The 25,981-nt window shown below is 44.4% G+C and overlaps 1 protein-coding gene across 1 annotated transcript in view; it reads right to left on the bottom strand.

The window, feature by feature from the left end:
• amdhd2 (amidohydrolase domain containing 2) overlaps positions 1-25,981 on the bottom strand; it is a 132,676-nt gene that overhangs the window by 59,348 nt on the left and 47,347 nt on the right. Inside the window, exons 6-7 of the mRNA XM_034190837.1 lie at positions 10,455-10,543; positions 7,489-7,633 (exon numbers count right to left, since the gene is read on the bottom strand). Coding sequence (XP_034046728.1) covers positions 7,489-7,633; positions 10,455-10,543 — 234 coding nt within the window. The remainder of the gene's footprint in view (positions 1-7,488; positions 7,634-10,454; positions 10,544-25,981) is intronic.

Below are 25,981 nucleotides of genomic sequence, written 5' to 3'. Positions count from 1 at the left end.
GACGTCCACTTTTTGGTGGTATGAAAAAAACGTATGGACAAGGTAACAAATCAGATCAGAAACGATTAAGTCCACGATCAAGTTTTGAGTGGATGTTTGATACTCCACGTAATCCATATCAGATGAACATGTGGTATAGGTATGCTATGTATTTGGCTAACGAGGTGAATTTGAGCAGTTGTTATGTGTGTTCTCTGATGCCTGTTTCTGCAGCCCACCTGCAGATAAAACCACTGCCGTTTCGTAATGTTAGTCTTTTATTTCCACATGTGTTAATGTCAGCTATAAATCCTGCCATACTTAATCAATCAGTTCAACAACATACAGGCTCCTACATAACCACCAAGGCACCAAAAAATATATCATTTGAAAATTTTTTACTTGCAGAAGGATCACTTGATGCACTTGTGCACACTAATCTTTTCCTTGATCCCAGAGCTCGACTCACCTGTTATGCAAATAACCAGCTCTTTTTGTCTGGTCCAATTACCAATTTGGGAAAGATAGCTAAGCCGCTGTGTGGGATCATGGGAGCTTCAACAATACCCAGGCTCCCTATGGAGGTAAATGCACAGATTACCTCCAAGCAACGGACCCGATGGGAACCTATGCTCAGGTGAACATGTATGTGTCCACAATGCCTTCATAGCCCTCCCAGTGGGATGGACAGGCAGATGTGCCCCGATAACCACTTCTCTGCATTCCTACATCGTAGCCACTCACCTCTCGAGCAGTCATTGCTCTAAGTGTGACTTAAGCCCCCACGATTCCATATGGGGAACGGATGTGCCTCTGGACGCAAAGCTGTGGTCCATGGTCCACATCACATTCTGGTTGTTTGTCAGGAGAAATGGTAGCTTCCAGAATTTTTGCAAGCTGAGACTTCTGACTAGAGTGGAGTTTCTCTGTGTCGCTCAGTGCTGCAGGGAAAGACTGATTCTCATGCTTAAAGAACTCAAGCAGGTCACACTCTCGTGATTGGCAGGATATAAAGAGCTGCAAGAACAGACGACATTCATCTTTGAGTACCTGCTTCTTCATGTCACTGGAAGCTGCAGCTGCCTCTTGGCGAAAGAAGTCAACTTTGTTCTTTTTGATGGGCTTACAAAAGGAAGCCTCATCACCCAGACCATTGAAAAAGTCTCTGAAGGCAACTGGACTTTTCTCAAAGTGAGTTCTTACAAGTTCAGCAGCACTGGGATGTGCGATGGTTTGTGTGTCCAATGTGAGCAGATCTTTGGACTCTTCCAGGAAAGGATTGCCCAGATCCTTCATCACACCAAACAACTTCTGGACCTTGTCAGTGAAGGACTTCTGAGACTGACTGGTCTGCTCATGATGCCTGATATCTTCATTTACTACTTTGACCTGAGATGCCAACTCTTCTGTGTCTTCTTGTGTTATATGGTTAAAGGCCGAGGGGTTATCCTTTTACCACCCGACCGTACAAAACGTCAAAGCACATTGAAATATGGGATGCAACTAGGTTCAAGCATCTGGTACTCTACACCTAGCCTGATTGTTCATCCAGTGCCATTTAGTTCCTGTGTGATCTGTACACCATCCAGGTAAATGAAGCCCCATTACCCTTGGCTCGGCTCTCCCGCGCTGGTACATCCTGTCAATTCAGATGTGGCTATCTGACTACAATACTACAACTAACTAAATTTCTACTTGAGATATAGGGGGGCCTATTAGATAGCATTTGGGACACTATAACATACTACAAACTAAAGTGGGTAGCTACACTACTACAAGAGTCAGTAAACTGCAACTCCAGCTAGTACGCTACAAGCCGACAATGAACCTCATGCTGAGTCTCACAGCAGTGATGTCACCAGTGTGCCCTGGTTGTGCTTTGACATCACTCTTATAAAAAATTACAAACCAACAGAGCTTGAAGACAGCATTTTAATGAATGATCATGCTTCAACCTAATGTATCTATGATCAGATAGCTTCCAAAAACACTAATTTTGATTCACGTAATAGCTGCTATCTTGAAAACTGGTGGCCATCTTGGATTTTCAGCTGGGTAATGTATGTTTCTTAAATAGTACATCATTTGTGCCAAATTTGGTGCTTGTACCACCAACTGAACGACCCTTATGAAATATTGACTTAATCTGCCCCACTATAATGCACCTTGTTTTTTTTAACGAAATGCACTTCATTTTTTTATGTAATGCACTTAGATTTTTTTCTATGCAATGCACTGTGATTCTTTTACTGTAATGTGTTGTGTGGGCCGCCAGAAGAGGAGGTACTGCTGGCCCACCACCAGAGGGCGCCCTGCCTGAAGTGCAGGCTTCAGGCACGAGAGGGCGCTGCCACCACGGACACAACCAGGAGTGACAGCTGTCACACATCAACTCATGACAGCTGTCACCCATCTTCATTTCATCACTCCATAAAAGCCGGATGTCATCTCCACCTCGCTGCCGAGATATCATCTACCTGTGAAGGTACTTTTCTCTGCTGACCTAAATCATTGAATAATAACCTGAACTTCTTTGCAGCCGTATTCCTGTGGCGTTTCATTATCTGTGGATTGGCGTTTGGTGTGAACAGCGATGGCTTCGCTTCACACCCAAACCAGATAAGGGGTTAGACAGGAGCTGCACGAGTGTGTGATTAGAGGTGGAGGTGACTTTCCACCTTCTGACTGTTTTTGTTACTGGGTGTGCACACACCCACATCTCACTGTTTGTGCTCCTCGCCAGCAGTACCAGATCCGACAGTCGGGGACGGTGATCACCTGGGAATTCGGGACTTGGCGGCTCCAGTATTCTCCAGGTTCTGTGGCGGTGGAAATCGTGTGGATTATTCAGATGGCTTTCGGTGACGATCCTATGGGCATCACACAGATTAAGGAGCGGTACAACCGGCTTAAAGACGTCCGCACAATGGTGGAGAGCGAGCCACGCTCCGGTCGGCATCAACACGCTGAAATCAATCAATCAATCAACTTTTTTCTTGTATAGCGCCAAATCACAACAAACAGTTGCCCCAAGGCGCAACTGACCAGATCATTTCCAAAGTGAACACTGGTGATGTGGGACCGTCGTGTGATTATCCGAGAAATTGCGGAAGAGGTGGACATCAGCACTTTTTCGGCACATTCCACTGTGACAGAAGATTTTGCCATGAAAAGAGTGGCGGTGAAATGTATGCAGATGGCTTTGGCATGAAGCTGATGGCGGAACAAAAGCTCCACCGTGTTGAAGTCTCACAGGACATGTTGTGACATGCCCACCTCTTCCACAATTTCTCGGATAGTCACATGACTGAAAAGCCACCGAAAGCCGTCTGAATCTTCGGAATGGTGGAAGAGGTGGGCATCATTTTTCGGAGTCCAGCATGTCCATGGCATTTTTGTGGATGTCAGTGGTACAGCCTCTGGACACCTGGTGATTCTATCGACCATGGTGAGGAGGTGCGTGAAACGCGGGGGGGTGAGGGGTCCCACAAGGTCCACATTCATGTGATCAAACCTTTGCTCCAGTACCGGGAAGTGAGTCAGGGGGGCTGTGATGTGTCGGTGGATCTTGGAGCACTGGCAGTCACCACAAGAGGGCGACCAGGCTCTAACATCTGTTTTATGCCCATGCTAGACAAACTTGGCAGTCACCAGAGTGGGAAAGGCCATGTACAGCCTCAAGGACATGCTGCTTCCATGCGGAGAGGACGATAGGTCGTGGCTGTCCTGTGGAGACATCACAGAGCAGTCTGGTGCCGCCCTCACCAAAGGTAACATCCATTAGCTATAATCCGGTGGCTGCAGACCTGAGTGCTTGCACCTCTGGGTCGGTGATGGGTGGGCCAGCATCACTGCGGAAGCCAAGGCTGTCTTGGTGTCCGAGAATGCTGTGTCTGTCTCTGCTGACCAGTCCACCATGTGTTTGGGAATTTTCACCTTTCATGCCTCCTATAAGGGGTGCATGACCGCAGCAGCTTTGGGGAGCAAGTACTGGTAAAAGTCCACCATTTCCAAGAACTCCTGCAGGGATCGCACTGTGGTTGGTCACAGGAAATTCAGAACCACCTCCACCTTAGACGGGAGGGGCACAGCTTTGGTGACTCTGTGCCCCAGAAAGTCAAGGTGGTCACCCCAAACTGGCACTTAGTAGGGTTGATGATTAGTCCATGCAGGCTGAGGCATTCAAGAAGTATCTGCAGGTGGGACCAGTGGTTTGTTTGGGAGAAGCTGGCCACTAGGATGTCATCCAGTTAGACAAACAGAAATGGCAGGTCGCATAGCATGGAGTCCATGAGGTGCTGGAAGAACTGAGCTATGTTTTTGAGGCCAAACAGCATTCTCAGAAACTCAAACAGTCCAGGGGGGGTGATCATTGCAGTTTTGGGGACATCTCATGGGTGGACCGGCACTTGGTGGCATCCACGTACAAGGCCCACCTTTGAGAAGATGACCATGCCCATCAGGTGCACTACGAGTCCTGGATGTGTGGCAAGGGATAGCGGCCTGGTGTTGTGGCATCAGTTGGCTGTACTCACTGCATCAGCACCACCCGCCGCTGGGCTTGGGCACCATGTGGAGGGGCTACGCCCATAGGCTGTTGGAGCAGCGGATAATGCTGAGGCATTCCATACTGTCAAACTCTGCTTTGGTGATGCTGAGCTTGGCTGGGTCATGATGTCTCACTTGGGTGTACACTGGTGGGCCTGTGGTGGCAATGTGGTGCTCCACTCCATGCTTGGCAGTGGAGGCTGAGAAGGTTGGTTGCGTGAGTGCAGGGAATTCCCCAAGCAGCCGGTGGAGGATGCAGCTGTAAGACGAAAAGGTCGTGGCATCCATCAGATGCCAGTTCTTGACCTCCACCAGCAGTCCATATGCGCAGAGAAACTCCATGCCCATGAGGGGGCCGGCAACCTTAGCCGTGATGAAGTCCTAGCTAAAGCTCTGTCCTCTGAAGCACAAGTTGACGTGAGTGCTGCCTCAGTCATGCTGTGGTGTTGGCCGGTCAGGAAGTATTATCCGTCGCCTCCACCAGTACACAGCAGTCAGTGATGGTGGTGTTGGCCAGAGCTGCATGCACGTGGGGAGGGAGTTATAGGAAAAGGTGGGTGAGAAAGAAATCCAGCCTGAGTTCCCCCAGGAGCTGTAGTATTCTGTCAATCAGCTCAGAGAATTTGCTGTCCCTCAGCCTGTGCAGGGAATAGAGCCTCTGGCCCTTTCATCGTCGGACAGTTTGAAGGTTTTGAGGAGGGGTGCCTTGAGGGTCGCATATTTCTCTGCTACTGGGGGATTCTGCAGTGACCAATCTTGTTGCCTTGGAGCTGCAGAGGGCCAACACAATGTAGTAGTACCTCGTATCATCCGTGGTGGTGTCCCGCAGTGCAAACTGTGCCTGGTGTTGTGCGAATCAGGCCGCGGCATACCACTCCCAAAACTCTGGGAATTTCAACGACACTGCATTCGCCGTCATGGTCATGACGGAATGCTCTTCAAAAAAGGTGAAAAGCAGATGTCAGGGGTCACCAGTGTAGAAACTGAGTCAGATGAAATAAAGAGATGATTTCTACAGCCTAACATACATGGCGTGTCCTTTAGTCACACAAAAATAAAACCCCTGACACAAGCATGTCTTTGATTCACGCAGTAGCACGCATGTCGTTGTGACGATCCCACCCGCTGTGATCCCAGATGGATGCAGTTCTTTGTTCTACTGGCTGCCACGCGCTCTGTGCTGGACGCTGTGTATATAAAATAATATTTCATTTTCTCTGCAAATTGGCTGTTGAAAATGTCTGTAATTACTGTAATCACAGAGGACCGCTCCAGCTTCAGCTGTTCACGCCCGAGCGCCTAACAAGTTGGAGAAAGCATTTGGAGTCGTCTGAAAAGGTAATTATTTGTTTACATTATCATGTCTTGGTAAAACAGTTGCGTGGTTTTTCCTTCTTGTGTGCAGCTGTTAAAGTATGTTTATAACAGATTTAAGTTCTTGTTATAATTGTTCAGACGAGCTGCGCTCTGATGCGATTCGCTGATGTCACCACTCGCTCTGTTCACTTCTTCACTCCACTTGATGAACTGCACATCATGTTGGCGATTAGATCGCGCCACGTAGCACAACATTTATGCGTGAAAGATTTTTTTTTAACATTTCAAAATTCTTTGTGCACATTAGCACACACCGGCGCCCCCTGTGGCATCTTGTCTGCACTCGTTAAAGACGAGTTTACTCTCCAGCATGACACAGCTCGAGGTAGTACGTGAGTCAAATTCATGCTCGTGTCAGGGGGCCTTAAAAACTTTCCAGACACAAAACTTTATATAAGGCTCAGGCCGGCTTCATACCCCACAGGGGGCGTAGCAGTCAAACACAAACACAAACGGATTATCCACACACAGCACTGTGTGTGTGTGTGTGTGTGTGTGTGTGGTCAGGACAGCTGACCTGCCGCACGTGCGTGAGGCTGGAACACATCTGTGCTCAGCTGTGTGTGTGCTTTCGTGCACATGCACCTGAGCCAATACAGCTGATGCTCTGGTGGGTAAGAGAGAGTGGGGGGGGCGCTGATGCGATGATGTCAGGACCTACCTCACCTCTTGTATTTTATCCAATATATGGACTGCATACCCTGGGGTAATTTTTGACAGTCATTTTAAATTTGATAAGCAGGTTAGTGCTGTTGTTAAAGCAAGTTTTTTCCAACTCCGTCTCTTAGCTAAGACTGAAGATTAGAGCTGACGGGGCCTTTGCAGGGGCTGCACCCAGGCTTTGGACTAGTCTCCGCTTCAATATTATAGATCGTCCCTGTCCCTAGACACTTTTAAATCCTCATTTTTTTCCTATGGCGTTTCCTAAATGAAAAAAATGCATCTCTATTTTGTAATCTATTTTTTTTTTTATGCTTTTTATTGCTTGCTGCAAGTTTATTGTTATTTTATCTTATTTATTTACTTATTTTTGGGCATAACCTGGTGCTCATTTTTACTGACTGCTGTTGTTTTAAATGAGCTTTAGACATAAAGTTTGAGGTTTTTTCTGTATTGCACGTTGTTTTTATGTAATGCACTGCTTCTCACAATGCACTTTGTTTTGCGTCTATGTAAGCCCCTTTGTTTTATATCTTAATTGAAGCACACCTGATCTGAAAGAGACTCATCAGTAAAGTTATTATTGCTCATATAGTCTTTTATTATTTGCAGCTGAATGTGTGCGACTGCCAGTGACAGGGTGCTGCACCTGCAGTGTTCTCTTCCCGTCCTTTATCAGTGGTGTTTTCAGGTTTACCTACCGTGGAAGGTGTCTTTAAAAAGCTGCATTAATGGTTGTGAGAAGTCAGAGTAGAGTTGCTGCTCGGCCAAAAACAAAGACTACGGCACAGTGCTGCGGTTTTGCTTATCTGTAGCGTAATATGGGCCGGACCTCAAACAGAACACAATGACTTTCGTCCAGCGCAGCTTAAAGTCAGCAGCAGAGACAAAGATGCCTCTGAAAAGTGTAGCTTCCACACTGACCTGAGGGGTGCGCTCTGTGCGCAATACGTAGGGCTGCAGGATTGGTGTGAATTCCATCAGCTATCATTCCATAGTAGACGGTTCTGCCTGCAGGGACCTGGTCACTGGTGAGCAGACCCACAATACCAGGGTCTCGATGGTGGAACTGATGACAAGGAAACACACGGTGACTCACAGGTTTCTACTTGAGAAAAAGTCCTTTTCTACAGTCATACACTGAGTCAAACAACTGCAGAGCAAATCGTACAACCACAAATCAGAGAAAGCTGGGACGATATGCAAAATGCACATTTAAAAAGTCCCGCAGCCACTCTTACATTTATTTTGACCTTTATTTCACTGCAGACAGAATGAAGAAAAATATTTCATGTTTTGTGTGTTCAACTTTAATTATTAGCATAATATTCATCCATTCCTGCATTTCAGGCCTGCAAATACATAAAAAAAATTGGGACTGGGTAATTCATTCTAAAAGGACAAACTCAAACTCATCACTTTTACAGAGCTTTCTTGAGACAAGACAGCAGATGGACACATGAACATTTCCAAGTCACTGAATGTGTCTCTGACTTCATTTACATCGATCATTAAATACAGAGTTTGATACTGTCCGGTAAATCTGTGTTAGTCAGATAGTTTCCAAAAAGTGACCATGCTGATGAGTGAGGGAAACCACCAAGACATCCATCAAGACACAGAGACACCTCTGAAGGAATTATAGGCTTCCGTGGATGTGAGTGGACAAACTGCGCAACTTTTGTCAGCTGCATCAGCAGTTGGTTGTACAGGAGGATTTTATGAAAAGAATGTGAACTTTAACCTGCAGTTTGACAGAAGGCACACTTCTTAATGATGCCAGCGCTGTTAGTCTCTGGAGTCCTTTGTCCTTTGTTTGCCACTGCCGTCGGTTGTCATTTGTCACTCTCATTGTTCGTTACGGCCATTGTCAATGCCATCGTTTATCACTGCTGCCATCATTGGTGTGGTTCATGGGCACAATTTGGTGGGGGATAGGGGGGACATGTCCCCCCCACCTTTTCAACCAGGGGGGACAGAATATGGTATGCCCCCCCCCACCTTCTGACGTATGTGTGTACTTGAAACATGCCATGTCAGTCTTATGTGCAAAACCATGTCAGAATAGCATCTTTGTTTCTGCAAGTTTGTATTTTTAGCAGCATTGACTTGTTTACACCTGTTTCTTGTTTGTCACATTCTGAATTTTCTGGGACTGCATTTGCCCAGATTTGAAACCAAAAATAGTTGCCTCTAGGGACTAGTGTCTACACATAAGTATGAATGGACCATATGCTAATTGACTAAATTCTGAAAGTTAGAAAAGGAAATCAGAAAAGCTATCTGGGACCTCAGAAAGCCCATCTGCAATTATTGCTTGATCTCCAAAATCAGTCTAGGCAAGTGAAATTATGTTCAGTATGAGTGTTGTCATTAGTGCCACTTTGAAAATTAAATTCATGATAAGTAATTTATCCTAAACTTACGATCTGTTGTTTTTTCAAACTTATGCAAAAACAAACCTTGAGAAAAAATACAGTATGTGATAGTTAATAATTATTAAGAGCCTGTTCTTTCATATTTATAAATACATTTTACCACCTTGCAGTTGTTTTTTTTAATGAAACCTCAACCTATCATTCTTTCTGAGTTCTACACATGTGATACCTTATTTACACCAGGATGTTAATAAAATCAATGCTGGCTATTCTCAGAATAAAGTACTTATATCCACAGTTTCAAATTGCATAAGTCAAATGGTGTCCACTTTATGGTCTTCTCAAAACATTAAAATTACTGTTCTGGATGCTCAGAATGCATCTGAGCTTATCTAGAAACTGTTGGCTTCTGGGAGCCTAAAGCAGCCCCCAGACCCCCGGCCTATGGGCTTGGCCTATGGGCTTGGCCCTGCGTGCCTCGCACTCCCCCCCCATTTTTTAGTTCTAAATTGCACCCTTGATGTAGTTAGTCACCAGTCTCGTTTGTCACTGGTATCATTTCTTGCTGCTGTTGTTTGTCACTGGCATTGCCTGTCACTGTTGTAGTTAGTCAACAGTGTTATTACTCAACAGAATCATTCATCAACAGCATTGTTCGTCATTGCCGTCGTTCGTCACTGCCATCTTCTATTACCAGCATAGTCTGTCACTGCAGTCGTTTATCACCACCGTTTGTCACCAGTGACTAATGACGCCGGCGTCATTTATCACCAATAGGAGGGAGGTGTTCCAGGCATGTCCATCTAGAAGGACACCTCAGGGAAGACCCAGATTATATCTCCACACTGACCTGGGAACACATCAGGTGGTTAATGTGGTCAGAGAAAGGGAAGTTTGGGGTCCCCTGCTGGAGCTATTACCCCCGCGACCCGATCACAGAAAAGCGGTTGAAGATGAGTGAGAGTGATGGATGTGTGACTCTGGTCTGTGCAGAATGCAGATGACATTGTGGCACGGTGGAGTTGCAGCCTAAAGAGAAGAAAGCTTTTGTCCAAAGGATCTTTGAAACAATCCCAAAACCAGGAAAGTAAAAAAATCAGCACTTTTTTCATAGTTATTTCGATAAGTGTGCCTGAGCAAGGTTCTTTATGCCCAAGTCATTGTTGGTGTGCAGTTAAACACCATGCATGGTCGTAGCATAACATCAGTGTGAGTGTTTGCATGAAGGGGTGAGAGTGAGGCTTCACTTCAACCTGCAGAGTGCCGTCTGCATGAAACTAGTGACAGGTAGAAGTGTTGTAGGACAGAATTAAGACAAGGCCCAAAGGCCAAGTTTGTGGGACAGGGGCAGGAACAGAAGTAATACATGATGTCAGGACATGGGCAGTGAAGTGAGCGCATGAGTAGAGAGTGAATGTGACAGAAATGAGAATGCAGACAGATGTGTGAATGGGAGAAATACAGGGATGGATGGAAGCTGTAGACTGTGACAGAACAGTGGGTCGGACTCACGGGCAGCATGGCGTTGAAGAGGTGAGTGATGAAGGAAGCTCCATGCTTCACGGCCTCTTCAGCTTGACTCAGGTTGGCCACTGAGTGACCTACATGACAAAAATGGAACAGAGTTTGATATTCCATTCTAAGATTCAAATCCACATTCCACACATCAGCAAAGTGTTTCCATTTCCAAAGTATTCCATTCAAATTGGGTTTGGATAAACACTGAGTGCCCTCATAGATGATCATGTCACTGTAACTGATGTCTCTGGTTTTGCTTACTCAAATTTTTTTTACCTCCAAATCACAGACCTCACTTGTGTTATAAGAGTAACGCCCTGTTACGCTGCTGCCTGAAAAAAAATTACACTGCAACTGGCCCGTTACATTGTTTTCAAAGGTGTGTAGCGGGAAAACGATCATTTCACTACACTGACCCACTGCTTCTGATTCGGAAGCAGCGGGCTCCAGGCGTTGACTTTCAGAGGCATCGTTTAACTTCTTCCAGCTTCATTCCTGCAGCTAGTGCTTTGTCACAATTTTCAAACTGTTGGAAAATGTCAGCAAATACCAACGGCAACCTCAAATCATCTGTATTTTGTTTTGCTTTCTGTCTTGACAGTTCCCTATCATTTGCTTAGTTTCCGTAACATCAGCACTTCATTTGACTTTAGTCCAACTTTGTCCAACCTCCCAAGTCCGACGTGTTGAACGAAGGTTGATGTCTGAATGGATCAATAATAAATCTTCAATGAGCTGCACATAACATCCTTGTATCACTGATGACTCGTCCATGTTTGGGACGAAAAGCAACGTTGTCATACAGAAGTAGCAGTAAGAACGCTTTATCAACTACTTTATTTACACACGTTCCAGCTGTGTGTGTCTGGCCTACGTGTGCACACACTTTGTTGTTGTGAAGACAAACACCTCTCACCTGTTGTCAAGACAAATCCCGCCCCTGCAGGTGCTGAGGTCATGAGGACAGGACTGGCTACGCTCGGTCTCATACCCGCTGTCGGTCACGTCATCGTGAAAGTTTCATTTTGATTTCGTTTAAAGTGTCGAAGTTGACGTTCGCATTGTTTTTTTTTCATTAGTTTTGGTTTTATTTCATTCCTTTTTGCACTCTTGATTCACAGACTTTTCAGCGATGGGAAAAGTGCAGAATCATTTGTCCAACTTTTTGTGGCTATTTATCCTTCGTTCAGCTGTTGCGGTGTGACTGGGCCCTAAAGGAACAAATTAAAATGAAAAATAATCATGATGTCCTCCATGTGTTGTTGTGGGACTGACTGATTAAATGTCGTTCCTCCAAATGCTGCCGCTCTCTGCTGAGTAAAGCTAAACAAGATTCTGGATGTAATAACGTCAAAGTGAATTGCTGTTTTAAATCAAATGGCACCTCTTTCCAAACATAATACAGACAACAAACTACAACCGACCAAAACTGTTTTTCCCCAAAATGAGATGTCCTCCATTCTTTGTGGATTTCATTGATCTTGACGTGCAACTGGCTGTGAAAGTGGAGCTCAGGGACCATCAACAAATTACCATGATGAAAGGAAACGCTCAGGCACCGTCAACAAATTACCATGATGAAAGGAAACGCTCAGGCACCGTCAACAAATTACCATGATGAAAGGAAACGCTCAGGCACCGTCAACAAATTACCATGATGAAAGGAAACGCTCAGGGACCGTCAACAAATTACCATGATGAAAGGAAACGCTCAGGGACCGTCAACAAATTACCATGATGAAAGGAAACGCTCAGGGACCGTCAACAAATTACCATGATGAAAGGAAACGCTCAGGGACCGTCAACAAATTACCATGATGAAAGGAAACGCTCAGGGACCGTCAACAAATTACCATGATGAAAGGAAACGCTCAGGCACCGTCAACAAATTACCATGATGAAAGGAAACGCTCATGGACCATCAACAAATTACCATGATGAAAGGAAACGCTCAGGGACCGTCAACAAATTACCATGATGAAAGGAAACGCTCAGGCACCGTCAACAAATTACCATGATGAAAGGAAACGCTCAGGCACCGTCAACAAATTACCATGATGAAAGGAAACGCTCAGGGACCGTCAACAAATTACCATGATGAAAGGAAACGCTCATGGACCGTCAACAAATTACCATGATGAAAGGAAACGCTCAGGGACCGTCAACAAATTACCATGATGAAAGGAAACGCTCAGGGACCGTCAACAAATTACCATGATGAAAGGAAACGCTCATGGACCGTCAACAAATTACCATGATGAAAGGAAACGCTCATGGACCGTCAACAAATTACCATGATGAAAGGAAACGCTCAGGGACCGTCAACAAATTACCATGATGAAAGGAAACGCTCAGGCACCGTCAACAAATTACCATGATGAAAGGAAACGCTCAGGGACCGTCAACAAATTACCATGATGAAAGGAAACGCTCAGGGACCGTCAACAAATTACCATGATGAAAGGAAACGCTCATGGACCATCAACAAATTACCATGATGAAAGGAAACGCTCAGGCACCGTCAACAAATTACCATGATGAAAGGAAACGCTCAGGCACCGTCAACAAATTACCATGATGAAAGGAAACGCTCAGGGACTGTCAACAAATTACCATGATGAAAGGAAACGCTCAGGGACCGTCAACAAATTACCATGATGAAAGGAAACGCTCATGGACCGTCAACAAATTACCATGATGAAAGGAAACGCTCAGGGACCGTCAACAAATTACCATGATGAAAGGAAACGCTCAGGGACCGTCAACAAATTACCATGATGAAAGGAAACGCTCATGGACCGTCAACAAATTACCATGATGAAAGGAAACGCTCATGGACCATCAACAAATTACCATGATGAAAGGAAACGCTCAGGGACCGTCAACAAATTACCATGATGAAAGGAAATGCTCAGGCACCGTCAACAAATTACCATGATGAAAGGAAACGCTCAGGCACCGTCAACAAATTACCATGATGAAAGGAAACGCTCAGGGACCGTCAACAAATTACCATGATGAAAGGAAACGCTCATGGACCATCAACAAATTACCATGATGAAAGGAAACGCTCATGGACCATCAACAAATTACCATGATGAAAGGAAACGCTCAGGGACTGTCAACAAATTACCATGATGAAAGGAAACGCTCAGGCACCGTCAACAAATTACCATGATGAAAGGAAACGCTCAGGCACCGTCAACAAATTACCATGATGAAAGGAAATGCTCAGGCACCGTCAACAAATTACCATGATGAAAGGAAACGCTCAGGGACCGTCAACAAATTACCATGATGAAAGGAAACGCTCAGGCACCGTCAACAAATTACCATGATGAAAGGAAATGCTCAGGCACCGTCAACAAATTACCATGATGAAAGGAAATGGTTTGACAAAAACTGAATAAGATCATACATACGGTTTGCAGTGCTGCCAAACCCACATCACACATCAGTGAGCTCCCTCTGGTCGTACCTGGGTGGGGGGGGGGGTCAGTTGTAGTTTGTTGTCTGTAGTAAATCATTTGAAAGGAAGTGTCATTTGATTTAAAAATGGAGATTCGCTCTGACATTATTGATTCCAGAAGGTCAAATCTTTGAATATCTTTCCAACTTTACTAACAAGAGTAATGTGATCGTGACTACACGCCGTTTGCTAACTCCTCACCAACAAAACTGTCCTGGTACTAGTAGCTCATTTTACAAGTGAAAACTCTCAGCTTCTGTTGAAATATGCTAACTCCACGAGCACTTGAAGAAGGTGATGTCTGTACATCAAGACATAGTGCCGAACCTGGTGAAACTGGCCTCAACTGTTGCTGTAATTTTTATTTCAACAGCAGGAGTTTCATATATGATACTTTTTAATTTACCCTGGTATTATACTTGGTGTTCATATACTATTGACTTGTACTATCTTGAAACAAAACTTAAATGCATTTACCTGCAGTGCCTCAGAACACGTGTCCTGTGATGAGACCGTCAGCCCAAGGCTGAGGTTTCAAGTCATTTATATTTTCAGACTGTGAAAGGGGGCTTTTCCACTATGAAGAGGGTCAAGACCCCCCTCCAAAACAGACTGAAAGAAGACATGCTGGACAACCTCCTTATGATTTCTACTGAAGGAGACGAGGCAGAAACATTCAGCTTTGACTCAGTTTGCAACAACTGGGCCAAGATGAATAAAAGAAGAATTGATGTAACTGCCTGAGGGTTATATTAACTGCACGTGTGCAAATAATCACTTCACATGTGCAAATTATCTGTTTTCTTTTATTATTTCTAAATAATATTCAATAAGCCCCTTATGTTCTTGTATTTGTATTTTCATGTATGCAGCATTTAAGGATTTTGTACAGGACCTGTTTTGTTTTGCGGTCAAAGGAGGAAAGATAAACTATAACAGAACTCAGAGCACAGCCCTGCAGCTCAGCACAACAACAAGTAGAAGAGAAGTCAGAGTGCACAGTCTGTCTGCAGCCAAACTGTGCACGCTGACTTCTCTGTGCAGAGAACCTGCAGGCTGCGTTCTTACCTCCTCTCGGCCCCCTGCTGTGTGCACCTGACGCAGAAATTCCTGCATCGTCATGACGCCACAGGAAGCAACTGGGAGCAGTCCCGGTGTGAAAGGGGCTTCAGGCTGAAGATATGTTGTAGCGGTTTTCCCTGTTCAGTCATGCAGGTCTTCAGCAGTCAGGAACACACCTTGTCTGGTCCTGCTGCTTTTCTGAGATGCTGTCCTCTGCTGTCCTCTGACCTGCTTCACAGTGATGTATGGAGGAGGTTGTGTTGAGGTGGGGGAAGAGGGGGCTGCTGCTGTGATGTCTGGGGGAGGTGTTCTGTGGGAAGGAGACATGGCTGCAGCAAGGGAGAGGGTGGACTGGTTGAACCGGTTGAAGAAGTTATTAAGTTTATTCATCCTGTCCATTGTCCTCCCTGTGTTTGTCCTCTTTGTGTTATGGCCTGTGATAGTTTTCACATCTTCCCAGATCCTTCGTGTTGTTTTATTTCAGCTTCTGCTCCACCTTCCTCCTGTAGCTGTACTTTGTTTCCCTCATGCAGAGTTTCATCTCCTGCTGTGCTGACTTCATCGCCTCCATGTCTCTGCTTCTGAAGGCGGCCTTCTTCCTGTTGAGCTTTGACTTTCCGCGTTACCCATGGTTTGTTATTGGGGTAACAGCAGACAGTCTTGGTTGGGTGGACAATGTCTGCACAGAACTTAAGATAACCTGTCAGACAGTGTGTCAGGGATGGGGATGTAAATACAGATGCTGATCATGTGACCCAGCTCCCTCGGTCGATAGTATGGCTGCAGGCTAACAGCTAGCAGCTCGAGGTCCCAGCAACACAAGCCTGTGTTTACAGAGATGTGTCCTGGGGTGATTGTTAACATACATGATAAGTCTCCCACCTTTGCTCTTTCTGTACGCTTTAGTGTCTCTATTGGCTCTCACAGCAGTGAATTCCAGCAGGTCCACATTAGTATCCAGTACGAGGTGGGTTAGCCACGTCTAAGTAAAGATTAACTAGCTGCTCTCAGGGTAAATCCTTTAGTTTTCAGTGCGGACAGCTCAATGTTCAGCAGCGCGTTCACATTTCCCATGCTCACAGAGAAAATAAATGGCTTGTTGTCTGCTAGCCTAGCCTTTAGCTTACTAGGGATGTGAATCTTACAACTCACGATTCAATTCGATTCCAATTCTTTGGGTGACGATTCGATTCAGAATTGATTTTCGATTCAAAGAGCTCTGAGAAATAGTTATATTACTTAAAAAATGTTTCTGTTTAAGAAAATGCAGCTTTACAAGGTTAATCAAGTGATTCTAGATGTAAATTTACTTATCTGCTTTGCTCGTTCAGAGTTGGCTGCCAGTTTAGCGAAGCGCTGGTCAGTCGTCAGCAGATACCGCTGCTCCGCTCCTTTTAGCTCCGGGTGATGACGTAGCATGTGGGCTTGCAGATTTGAAGTGTTTCCAAAGTATTTGACTTTCATTTTGCAGATTTTGCGCACTACATAAGTCATGGTGGTGGTTGGCTCTCACTGCGGTATTGTATCACTTCCTGTTCCGGAGCACAGCGGTGTTTTGTTGTATCTGTTAGCTGTTTAATCTGCGCAGTTAGATTGATCTAGATAACTAGATAACGATTTGTTTCACAGTGTAATCTTCACGTGCCTGAACTAAAGCACTCTCTCTGCTGAATCACCTCTAAATTATTCACACATTATTCACTTTGTGTGTTTTTAGGAATCCGCTAGCTTAGCGCAGCTATTAGCTCTTAGACGGTTTAGCATGGCGGCTTCTCCTGTCTCTCCCGCACTTTTCTGCTCTGGGTGTGAAATGTTTATTTATTCCTCCGCCTCCTTTAGCAGTAACGGTGCTTGTAATAAGTGTAGCTTGTTCGTAGCTTTGGAGGCCAGGCTGGGCGAATTGGAGACTCGGCTCCGCACCGTGGAAAATCCTACAGCTAGCCAGGCCCCTGCAGTTGGTGCGGACCAAGGTAGCTTAGCCGCCGTTAGCTGTCCCCCAGCAGATCCCGAGCAGCCGGGAAAGCAGGCCGACTGGGTGACTGAGGAGGAAGTGTAGTTCTAAACAGAAGCCCGCTGTACACCACCAACCCGTTCACATTTCTAACCGTTTTTCCCCACTCTGCGACACACCCGCCGAGGATCAAACTCTGGTTAACCCGTAAGTTGGAGAGGAAATGGTGTCTCACTAATTTAGAAGATCTTCACTTAGCCTGGAAAAAGAGTCTGTTGCTCTATAAAAAAGCCCTCCGTAAAGCTAGGACATCTTAATACTCATCACTAATTGAAGACAATAAGAACCTCAGGTTTCTTTTCAGCACTGTAGCCAGGCTGACAAAGAGTTACAGCTCTATTGAGCTGAGTATTCCTTTAACTTTAACGAGTAATGACTTCATGACTTTCTTTGCTAATAAAATTTTAACTATTAGAGAAAAAATTACTCACAACCATCCCAAAGACATATCGTTATCTTTGGCTGCTTTCAGTAATGCTGGTATTTGGTTACATGGTTAGATTGGTCTTTCTCGCCGATTGTTCTGTCTGAGTTATTTTCATTAGTTACTTCCTCCAAACCATCAACATGTTTATTAGACCCCATTCCTACGAGGCTGCTCAAGGAAGTCCTACCATTAATTAATGCTTCGATCTTAAATATGATCAATCTATCTTTATTAGTTGGCTATGTACCACAGGCTTTTAAGGTGGCAGTAATTAAACCATTACTTAAAAAGCCATCACTTGACCCAGCTATCTTAGCTAATTATAGGCCAATCTCCAACCTTCCTTTTCTCTCAAAAATTCTTGAAAGGGTAGTTGTAAAACAGCTAACTGATCATCTGCAGAGGAATGGTCTATTTGAAGAGTTTCAGTCAGGTTTTAGAATTCATCATAGTACAGAAACAGCATTAGTGAAGGTTACAAATGATCTTCTTATGGCCTCAGACAGTGGACTCATCTCTGTGCTTGTTCTGTTAGACCTCAGTGCTGCTTTTGATACTGTTGACCATAAAATTTTATTACAGAGAATAGAGCATGCCATAGGTATTAAAGGCACTGCGCTGCGGTGGTTTGAGTCATATTTATCTAATAGATTACAATTTGTTCATGTAAATGGGGAGTCTTCTTCACAGACTAAGGTTAATTATGGCGTTCCACAAGGTTCTGTGCTAGGACCAATTTTATTCACTTTATACATGCTTCCCTTAGGCAGTATTATTAAAAAACATTGCTTAAATTTTCATTGTTACGCAGATGATACCCAGCTTTATCTATCCATGAAGCCAGAGGACACACACCAATTAGTTAAACTGCAAGAATGTCTTACAGACATAAAGACATGGATGACCTCTAATTTCCTGCTTTTAAATTCAGATAAAACTGAAGTTATTGTACTTGGCCCCACAAATCTTAGAAACATGGTGTCTAACCAGATCCTTACTCTGGATGGCATTACCCTGACCTCTAGTAATACTGTGAGAAATCTTGGAGTCATTTTTGATCAGGATGTGTCCTTCAATGCGCATATTAAGCAAATATGTAGGACTGCTTTTTTGCATTTGCGCAATATCTCTAAAATTAGAAAGGTCTTGTCTCAGAGTGATGTGAAAAACTAATTCATGCATTTATTTCCTCTAGGCTGGACTATTGTAATTCATTATTATCAGGTTGTCCTAAAAGTTCCCTGAAAAGCCTTCAGTTAATTCAAAATGCTGCAGCTAGAGTACTGACGGGGACTAGAAGGAGAGAGCATATCTCACCCATATTGGCCTCTCTTCATTGGCTCCCTGTTAATTCCAGAATAGATTTTAAAATTCTTCTTCTTACTTACAAGGTTCTGAATAATCAGGTCCCATCTTATCTTAGGGACCTCTTAGTACCATATCACCCCAATAGAGCGCTTCGCTCTCAGACTGCAGGCTTACTTATAGTTCCTAGGGTTTGTAAGAGTAGAATGGGAGGCAGAGCCTTCAGCTTTCAGGCTCCTCTCCTGTGGAACCAGCTCCCAATTCAGATCAGGGAGACAGACACCCTCTCTACTTTTAAGATTAGGCTTAAAACTTTCCTTTTTGCTAAAGCTTATAGTTAGGGTTGGATCAGGTGACCCTGAACCATCCCTTAGTTATGCTGCTATAGACTTAGACTGCTGGGGGGTTCCCATGATGCACTGAGTGTTTGTTTCTCTTTTTGCTCTGTATGCACCACTCTGCATTTAATCATTAGTGATTGATCTCTGCTCCCCTCCACAGCATGTCTTTTTCCTGGTTCTCTCCCTCAGCCCCAACCAGTCCCAGCAGAAGACTGCCCCTCCCTGAGCCTGGTTCTGCTGGAGGTTTCTTCCTGTTAAAAGGGAGTTTTTCCTTCCCACTGTCGCCAAGTGCTTGCTCACAGGGGGTCGTTTTGACCGTTGGGGTTTTTCTGTAATTATTGTATGGCTTTTGCCTTACAATATAAAGCGCCTTGGGGCAACTGTTTGTTGTGATTTGGCGCTATATAAAGCTCCTTCTTACGCAGCAAAGAATAAAATCCAAAATGCGCTCAAATATTTGCCTGAATTAGCTCTTCGTCCGCCATGCTAAGATGCAGCTCACAAATGTTTGAAGCACGCCGGACCTTCCCCTCACGGGGACGCTGTAGGCCTGACAAACAGTACACGCAGCGAGTAAGCAAGAAAATGTTTAAAAAAATGCTTTTAAAAAAATCGATTCTTTGACATTTTGGATGGATTCAGAATCATAATAAATAAGAATCGCGATTCGGACGTGAATTGATTTTTTTCCGGCACCCCTATAGCTTACCCCCAGCCTTACAGCCCCTGGATCTCCTCCTCACCTCTGCTGGGATGTCATGTCCCGGCTCGTCCCTTTGTTCTCAGAGATAGTAGTTTCTCTCTTGAAGTGAAAAGGCCGGCTCCTGGTAGCATTGAAAACTGAAAAATACCCATGGGATACCTATAAAGCACACAATGTGTCTTCATTAGAAGAGCACAAGGGTAGAAAGGAAAAAGAGCTAAAAAGGGGTAAAACTGGAGAGCTACTGGAGATGCAGCCTTCTCCCACAGCGCCTGAGCTGATGTGTACAAACTTTCATCATTTCAGCTGCGCCAGTGGCCCTGAACGTCCGGTCAAAGTGCCACGTGGGAATTCATTAGAAAATCCTTGCACCTGTAAAAATTGCACCAGCTCTCTCACGGTATGTGTGCAGACTGCCAAATTTTGCCACTCTAGGCGGCATTCAGCAGACAGTCGTCTCCACCTCCTGTCCATCAGTCGCATGTCTGTGAGATACTACCCTAAGACAAAAAGTACCAGGACCCTAAAGACATGGAGCTTTGTTTGCCTGTAAAAATATTGGCATCAGCAAACACCTTTGTCCATCATCACATCAGTGCTGCTCAATACAAGCATGGTGGTCCATAGAATTTCTGCACGAACATCTACCCAGGAGGCTGTCCTAATTTTAGTGGCTCAGCAGCCTTTCGCCTGGTACAGCTCTTCCTCAGCCGATGGCCTCTTCTGTTCAAATGTCTTCACACTGTTACAGACCGCTCTTCTCCACATCCATCAATGTGATGGGGCTGTGGCCCAGTGACCCATAAGGGGCCTTTCACACTGCAGGCTTCACACACGTCAGGCAACGCCCAACAATGCTTTAATATGTGACGTCAGACGTTTCGCTTCGGAAGTGGCAAGGGGGTGGAGATTGCTACGTCACACTCTGGCTGTTTCCATAACCTGCAAAAAGTTCAGCGATCGCCATCTTGAATTTGCGTCGCCTGAACCACAAAAAAGCTTTAAGAAACAGCAGCAGAACGATTCTCCCATCACCCTGCTGGGAGAAGCTTTTTTTCAGCTGCTTTTCAGAGTGACGCCGACCGAGGGAGGACTGATGACTTGGTGGGATATCGATCAAACCATGACAGCGGGCCGACCCGCACGGAGAAGACGGCCTTCAGGCATCATCCCTGGGCAGAGCGAGGCAGGCAGCCGGGGTGATGGAGCAAACCCACTCAGTCCAAAATCTCCCACTTTTTGGATATATGTGAACTCCCAGTTTGACCAAAAGAGTTTAGTTCTGCAGCTTTATCGAGGTGAGAATAAAATAAAAGTAAAACGTGATGTTTACTGAACTGCTGTGAAGGTTTATTGATCGGCTAACGTTAGCTTAGCTTTTAGCACAGTTGATCTGAGTGAACACTTTAATTTGTAAATGGTTCAGTCTTTTTTTTTTTAACCAAATAAAGCTACAGCTTTTTTTGGAGACCACAAAAGTGTTATGTGTCGGACGCAGCCTGGAGAACCGACCAGCGTTTGAAGGACCCAGTATAAAATAAGCAGAGCACGGTACAAAGGATAACAGAGTTTAATGAACATAACAGTGCTGTGAAAAATATAAAAGTGCGCGGTCTGGCGTGGTGGATTGCGGTGCGCTCCCAGCAGCGCTAACGGTCCGGAGCCAGAACTGGTTCGGACCCAAGGACCCCGCCGACGCCCCAGGTGGCCGCGACAAACCGAGTCTGTGAAAGAAGGAATCATTATGTGAGTCCACACTCAACACACAGAGAGAACGCTCAAAGGTGCACAAACAGCAAACACTTCCTGGCTTAATTACTAATCAGCTTCTCACCCTGCAGGCATGGAACACCCAGTTCACAAAACTCCACTGCAGAGGAAGCTGATTACACGACCAACATACAGCTCAATATAATAAGGTGTGAGGGACACCACATTTACTGACTGTATAAATGTTAGTCACAAAATCTAACGTACCTCAGGAAGTGTGCTGACGAGCGTGAGACCTCACCCTCTCCTCTTTCACAGACCATGCATCAAACCTGGACGTTCTCTGCATCCACTGATGATGAGATGGCTCCCGAGACGACGATCTCACCCGTCTGGTCACAAGGTCGAGTCTCTGGCAAATACACACTGTGTACTCCAGTCTTAAATGCCACCATGTTCCAATCCATGTAGATGCACCACAGCTGTGAGTCCTGACGAGCCGCAGGTGATCAGGGTGAGGTCCTGATAAACTCAGCTACACAGCCACTCAGTCCCAAATGCAAGCCACCTGGAAGGAAAAACAAAAGACAGAAACAAAAAGGCAGCCAGGCCCCCCAGCCATACAACAAAAAGCTCATCTTTAAATAATTTAGTTTTTTTCAGGCGTCTTTTCCGTAGTTTTTTCCGTTTTTGGAATATATAGTGAGGAAAATAAGTATTTGAAAATTTCAGACCCCTCCATGATTTCTAAGTGGGAGAACTTGCAAAATCACAGGGTGTTCAAATAGAGATGCACTTCAAAACCTTCCATTGATGAGCTGAACATCATGAAGTCCAGTTGGAAGAAAACATCTCTGCTCTTCAAAATAGGACAAAAGTGTCTTCAGCAACATCACCAGAGTTCAAAGCTGCAGAAGAGACCTTCATCTGGTCCCAAGAATCCAGCAGAACATCATCTGCTTCTAAATAAAAGGCTCTTTCAACAGCAACTATTTTATTTTTTAAAAAGCTGTTTCATTTTATATTTTAATAAATTAAGGATCATTAAAAATGTCCACGAAATCAAACTTAAACCAAGACATTTTCACAGGTAGAAGCCCCGCCCCTTATTATGCTCAATTTTAAAACATTCACAATCACTAGTCAAATTCATATTTTACAAATGAGTCTGTCCTGATCACAACATTAAAGGCAATCACATATTTTGACATAATTACACATTGAAATGACTCAATTAAAAAAATATTTCATCATGAGGTTTATATCACAGAAATCCTACTTTACACTCACATTGCAGTCATTCTTAAATTATCTCCTGTTGCATTTATAATAAACATTTGTATTTATTTACAGTGTCTGTTTTCTGGTTGAAATGAGATATAAATAATCTACCAGACTTAAAAAAAAAGTACAAATTTCCATGTTATTTTATTTGTCTAAAAATAAATGTCCGAGGTTCTTTATGTTAAACAAGAAATTATCTAATCTGAAATAACAGGTGGTTTTAATGTACAGATAAAAAGGTTTCTAAAGAACCTTTTATTTATTTAGCTATTTTAATTACAAGTGTTCTAAACTTTTTTTTACAGTAATCAGAAATTCTGAGGTTAAAAAAAAATTTGCAAGGATTTTTCTTCAGAAAACTGCTGTATAAATGAGAAGTCCTGTGACACGTTTCTGTTTTGTACAGATCAGTGGTTTCTGCACCAATCTGTTTTTTATAGATCAGTGGTTTCTGCCACTAGTCTTCCAGGTTTTGGCCTGACATGTCGTTCTTATTGGGCCAACAACCAATCCTCTTCTAGCTCTTGCTCGGCCAACAGCCAAACCTCTTCTAGCTCTCGCTCGGCCAACAGCCAATCCTCTTTTAGCTGTCAATGGGCCAACTGCCAAACCGCTTCTAGCTCTCGCAGGGCCAATAGTCAATCCTCTACTAGCTCTCAATGGGCCAACAGTCAATCCTCTACTAGCTCTCAATGGGCCAACAGCCAAACGCCTTCTAGCTCTCGCTGGGCCAACAGCCAAACGCCTTCTAGCTCTCGCTGGGCCAACAGCCAAACGCCTTCTAGCTCTCGCTGGGCCAACAGCCAAACGCCTTCTAGCTCTCGCTGGGACAACAGTCAATCCTCCTCTCGCTGGGCCAACAGCCAAACGCCTTCTAGCTCTCGCTGGGCCAACAGCCAATCCTCTTCTAGCTCTCGCTGGGCCAACAGCCAATCCTCTTCTAGCTCTCGCTGGGCCAACAGCCAATCCTCTTCTAGCTCTCGCTGGGCCAACAGCCAAACCCCTTCTAGCTCTCGCTGGACCAACAGCCAATCCTCTTCTAGCTCTTGCTGGACCAACAGGCAATCCTCTTCTAGCTCTCACTGGGCCAACAGCCAATCCTCTTCTAGCACTCACTGGAAAAGGCTGCAGTGCTTTGGTCACAGGCTCCATCTTGCCATTGGTAGATTAAAACTTACTCTTTGTAAGAGTGTAACATTATAAGCTATTTTAACCCTCTGGAGTCGCGTGACTTAATTTGGTCATGTAAAAGTCACATGAACGAATTAAGCAGTTCTCAATTAAATTCACCAGACTCAGTCTCCATTTCAATGATTTTTAAAAGTGCACTTCAAACTCTATGCCAGTTTTTAAATTGTGTTAATAGGCTGACTATAATGTGAAGTATGTTTAATAATTTCTGCAATGTTTTTCGTGAATCTATGGTCATATTTGGTGAGTGTATTTGCAGAAAGCCAAGTAAACAAAGTCTCAATTCCTCATTCAGAATCAGCTCCATCTCAGGTCAGGAGAGCAAAGGAAAAAAATAACATGCCTTCCCCTTTTTCACTGGTGGACCTAAGCCAATCAGGAACATCAACCCACGTGGGGTGGTATCTGAGGAGTTCTGGACAAAACACCACCAAAGGCAGACAAACTAACACTGCCTCCACCTGGACCGAAGCAGGAATGACAGTGTGAGGTCACTGCAATGTCCACAATTACATGTCTAACACAAGTCAGAGTCAGGTGCTCAAAATTACATTATATGTTTTTGTTGTTGTTGTTTTTATTTATTTATCTTTATCCATTTAGCTTTGCTATGTGACTATATAACCCATTCAGAAACACTTCCATTATAATTTTTACACTTAAGTCTATGTCACGATATATACCGTTACCGTGAAGGGATTCAATTTATACTGCAACATGAATTTTAAGTCATATCGCTCAGCCCTAAGCCAAACCCCTTCCAGCATGGCAGGGTCAGCAGTAGACCAATCAACTTATCACATTTCTCTATCCTTGGCCAAGTCCTCTAACTCTTCCTGGGGGATCATGAGGCCTTCTCAAGTCATCTGGGAAATATAATCCCTCCAGTATGTCCTGTGTCTTCCCCCAGGGCCTCTTCCCACTTAGATGTGCCTGGAAGACCTCCCGAGGGAGACACCATGGGGCATCCTTGCCAGATGCCTGAACCACCTTAGCTGGCTCCTTTCTATATGAAGAAGCAGCAGCTCTACTTCGAGTCCCTCTCAGATAGTAGAGCTTCTTGTCCTGTCTTGGAGTGTAAACCAAGATACAAAAGCGCCTTGGGGCAACTGTTTGTTGTGATTTGGCACTATATAAATAAAATTGATTTGATTTTGATTTGAAAAGAAAAATCTAATTTCTGCCACTGGTATTCGCGACTTTAGTGATGAGTCCGTCAACACTGATGCGTCGGCGCAGGTGTCGAGCTCATAGAGCAAAACCCCGTGTCAGTGCGCGTATCACTTTAAGAAAGTCATGTGACCAATACAGGAACTGTTTCGAACTGACACTGATGCACCAAATTGTGTTTATAAGGAAGCGTATCTGTCAACGGGATGCATCTGCCAAAAGAATCTCTGATCTGTTGCGGTTCATCGTCAAATTTATCATGAATTATGGAGCAGCCTCAAGCCAAAAGAAAGGTTTCCACTGTGTGGGACCATTTTGATCTCATATCAGAAAATAAGGTATTTGTTTTAATTTCCTTGTTGCTTCATCCTGTTCCTCTCAGAGTTTCCACTTGATCTATCTGAATTCAAAATCAGTTCAACTACTACTATTCATATTATCTTTTGCAGATTAAATGTCGCATTTATCAACAGAACGTTGCTATTTAAACAAAACAACCTCCTCAATGCTGAGACATTATAGGACCAGGCATGAGAATGAAGTCCCAGATACACCCAGGATGAACTCAGGTACACAGCCAGTCTACAATTTACTCACAGTTAATATATTGATAATTAATTCCTATTAATTTATTCTGTACCTCATTTTTAACCATCAAGCTTCCAGGAAGCAGATGCTGGATGAGGCTCTGCTGAGGTTCATCCTGAAGGTCTGCCTGCCCCTCAGCACTGTGGAGAGTGAAGGGTTCAGGAAACTGGTTCAGGTCCTTCAGCCCTCATATGTTCTGCCAACCAGAAAGGTTTGTGTGGAAACTGTCTAAAGTAGTAGTTGATATATTCAAATTATTT

This window comes from Thalassophryne amazonica, chromosome 16, assembly GCF_902500255.1.
Source record: "Thalassophryne amazonica chromosome 16, fThaAma1.1, whole genome shotgun sequence".
NCBI lineage: Eukaryota > Metazoa > Chordata > Actinopteri > Batrachoidiformes > Batrachoididae > Thalassophryne > Thalassophryne amazonica.
Note: the sequence above shows the minus strand (reverse complement) of the source record. Positions and strands in the feature narration are given on the sequence as shown.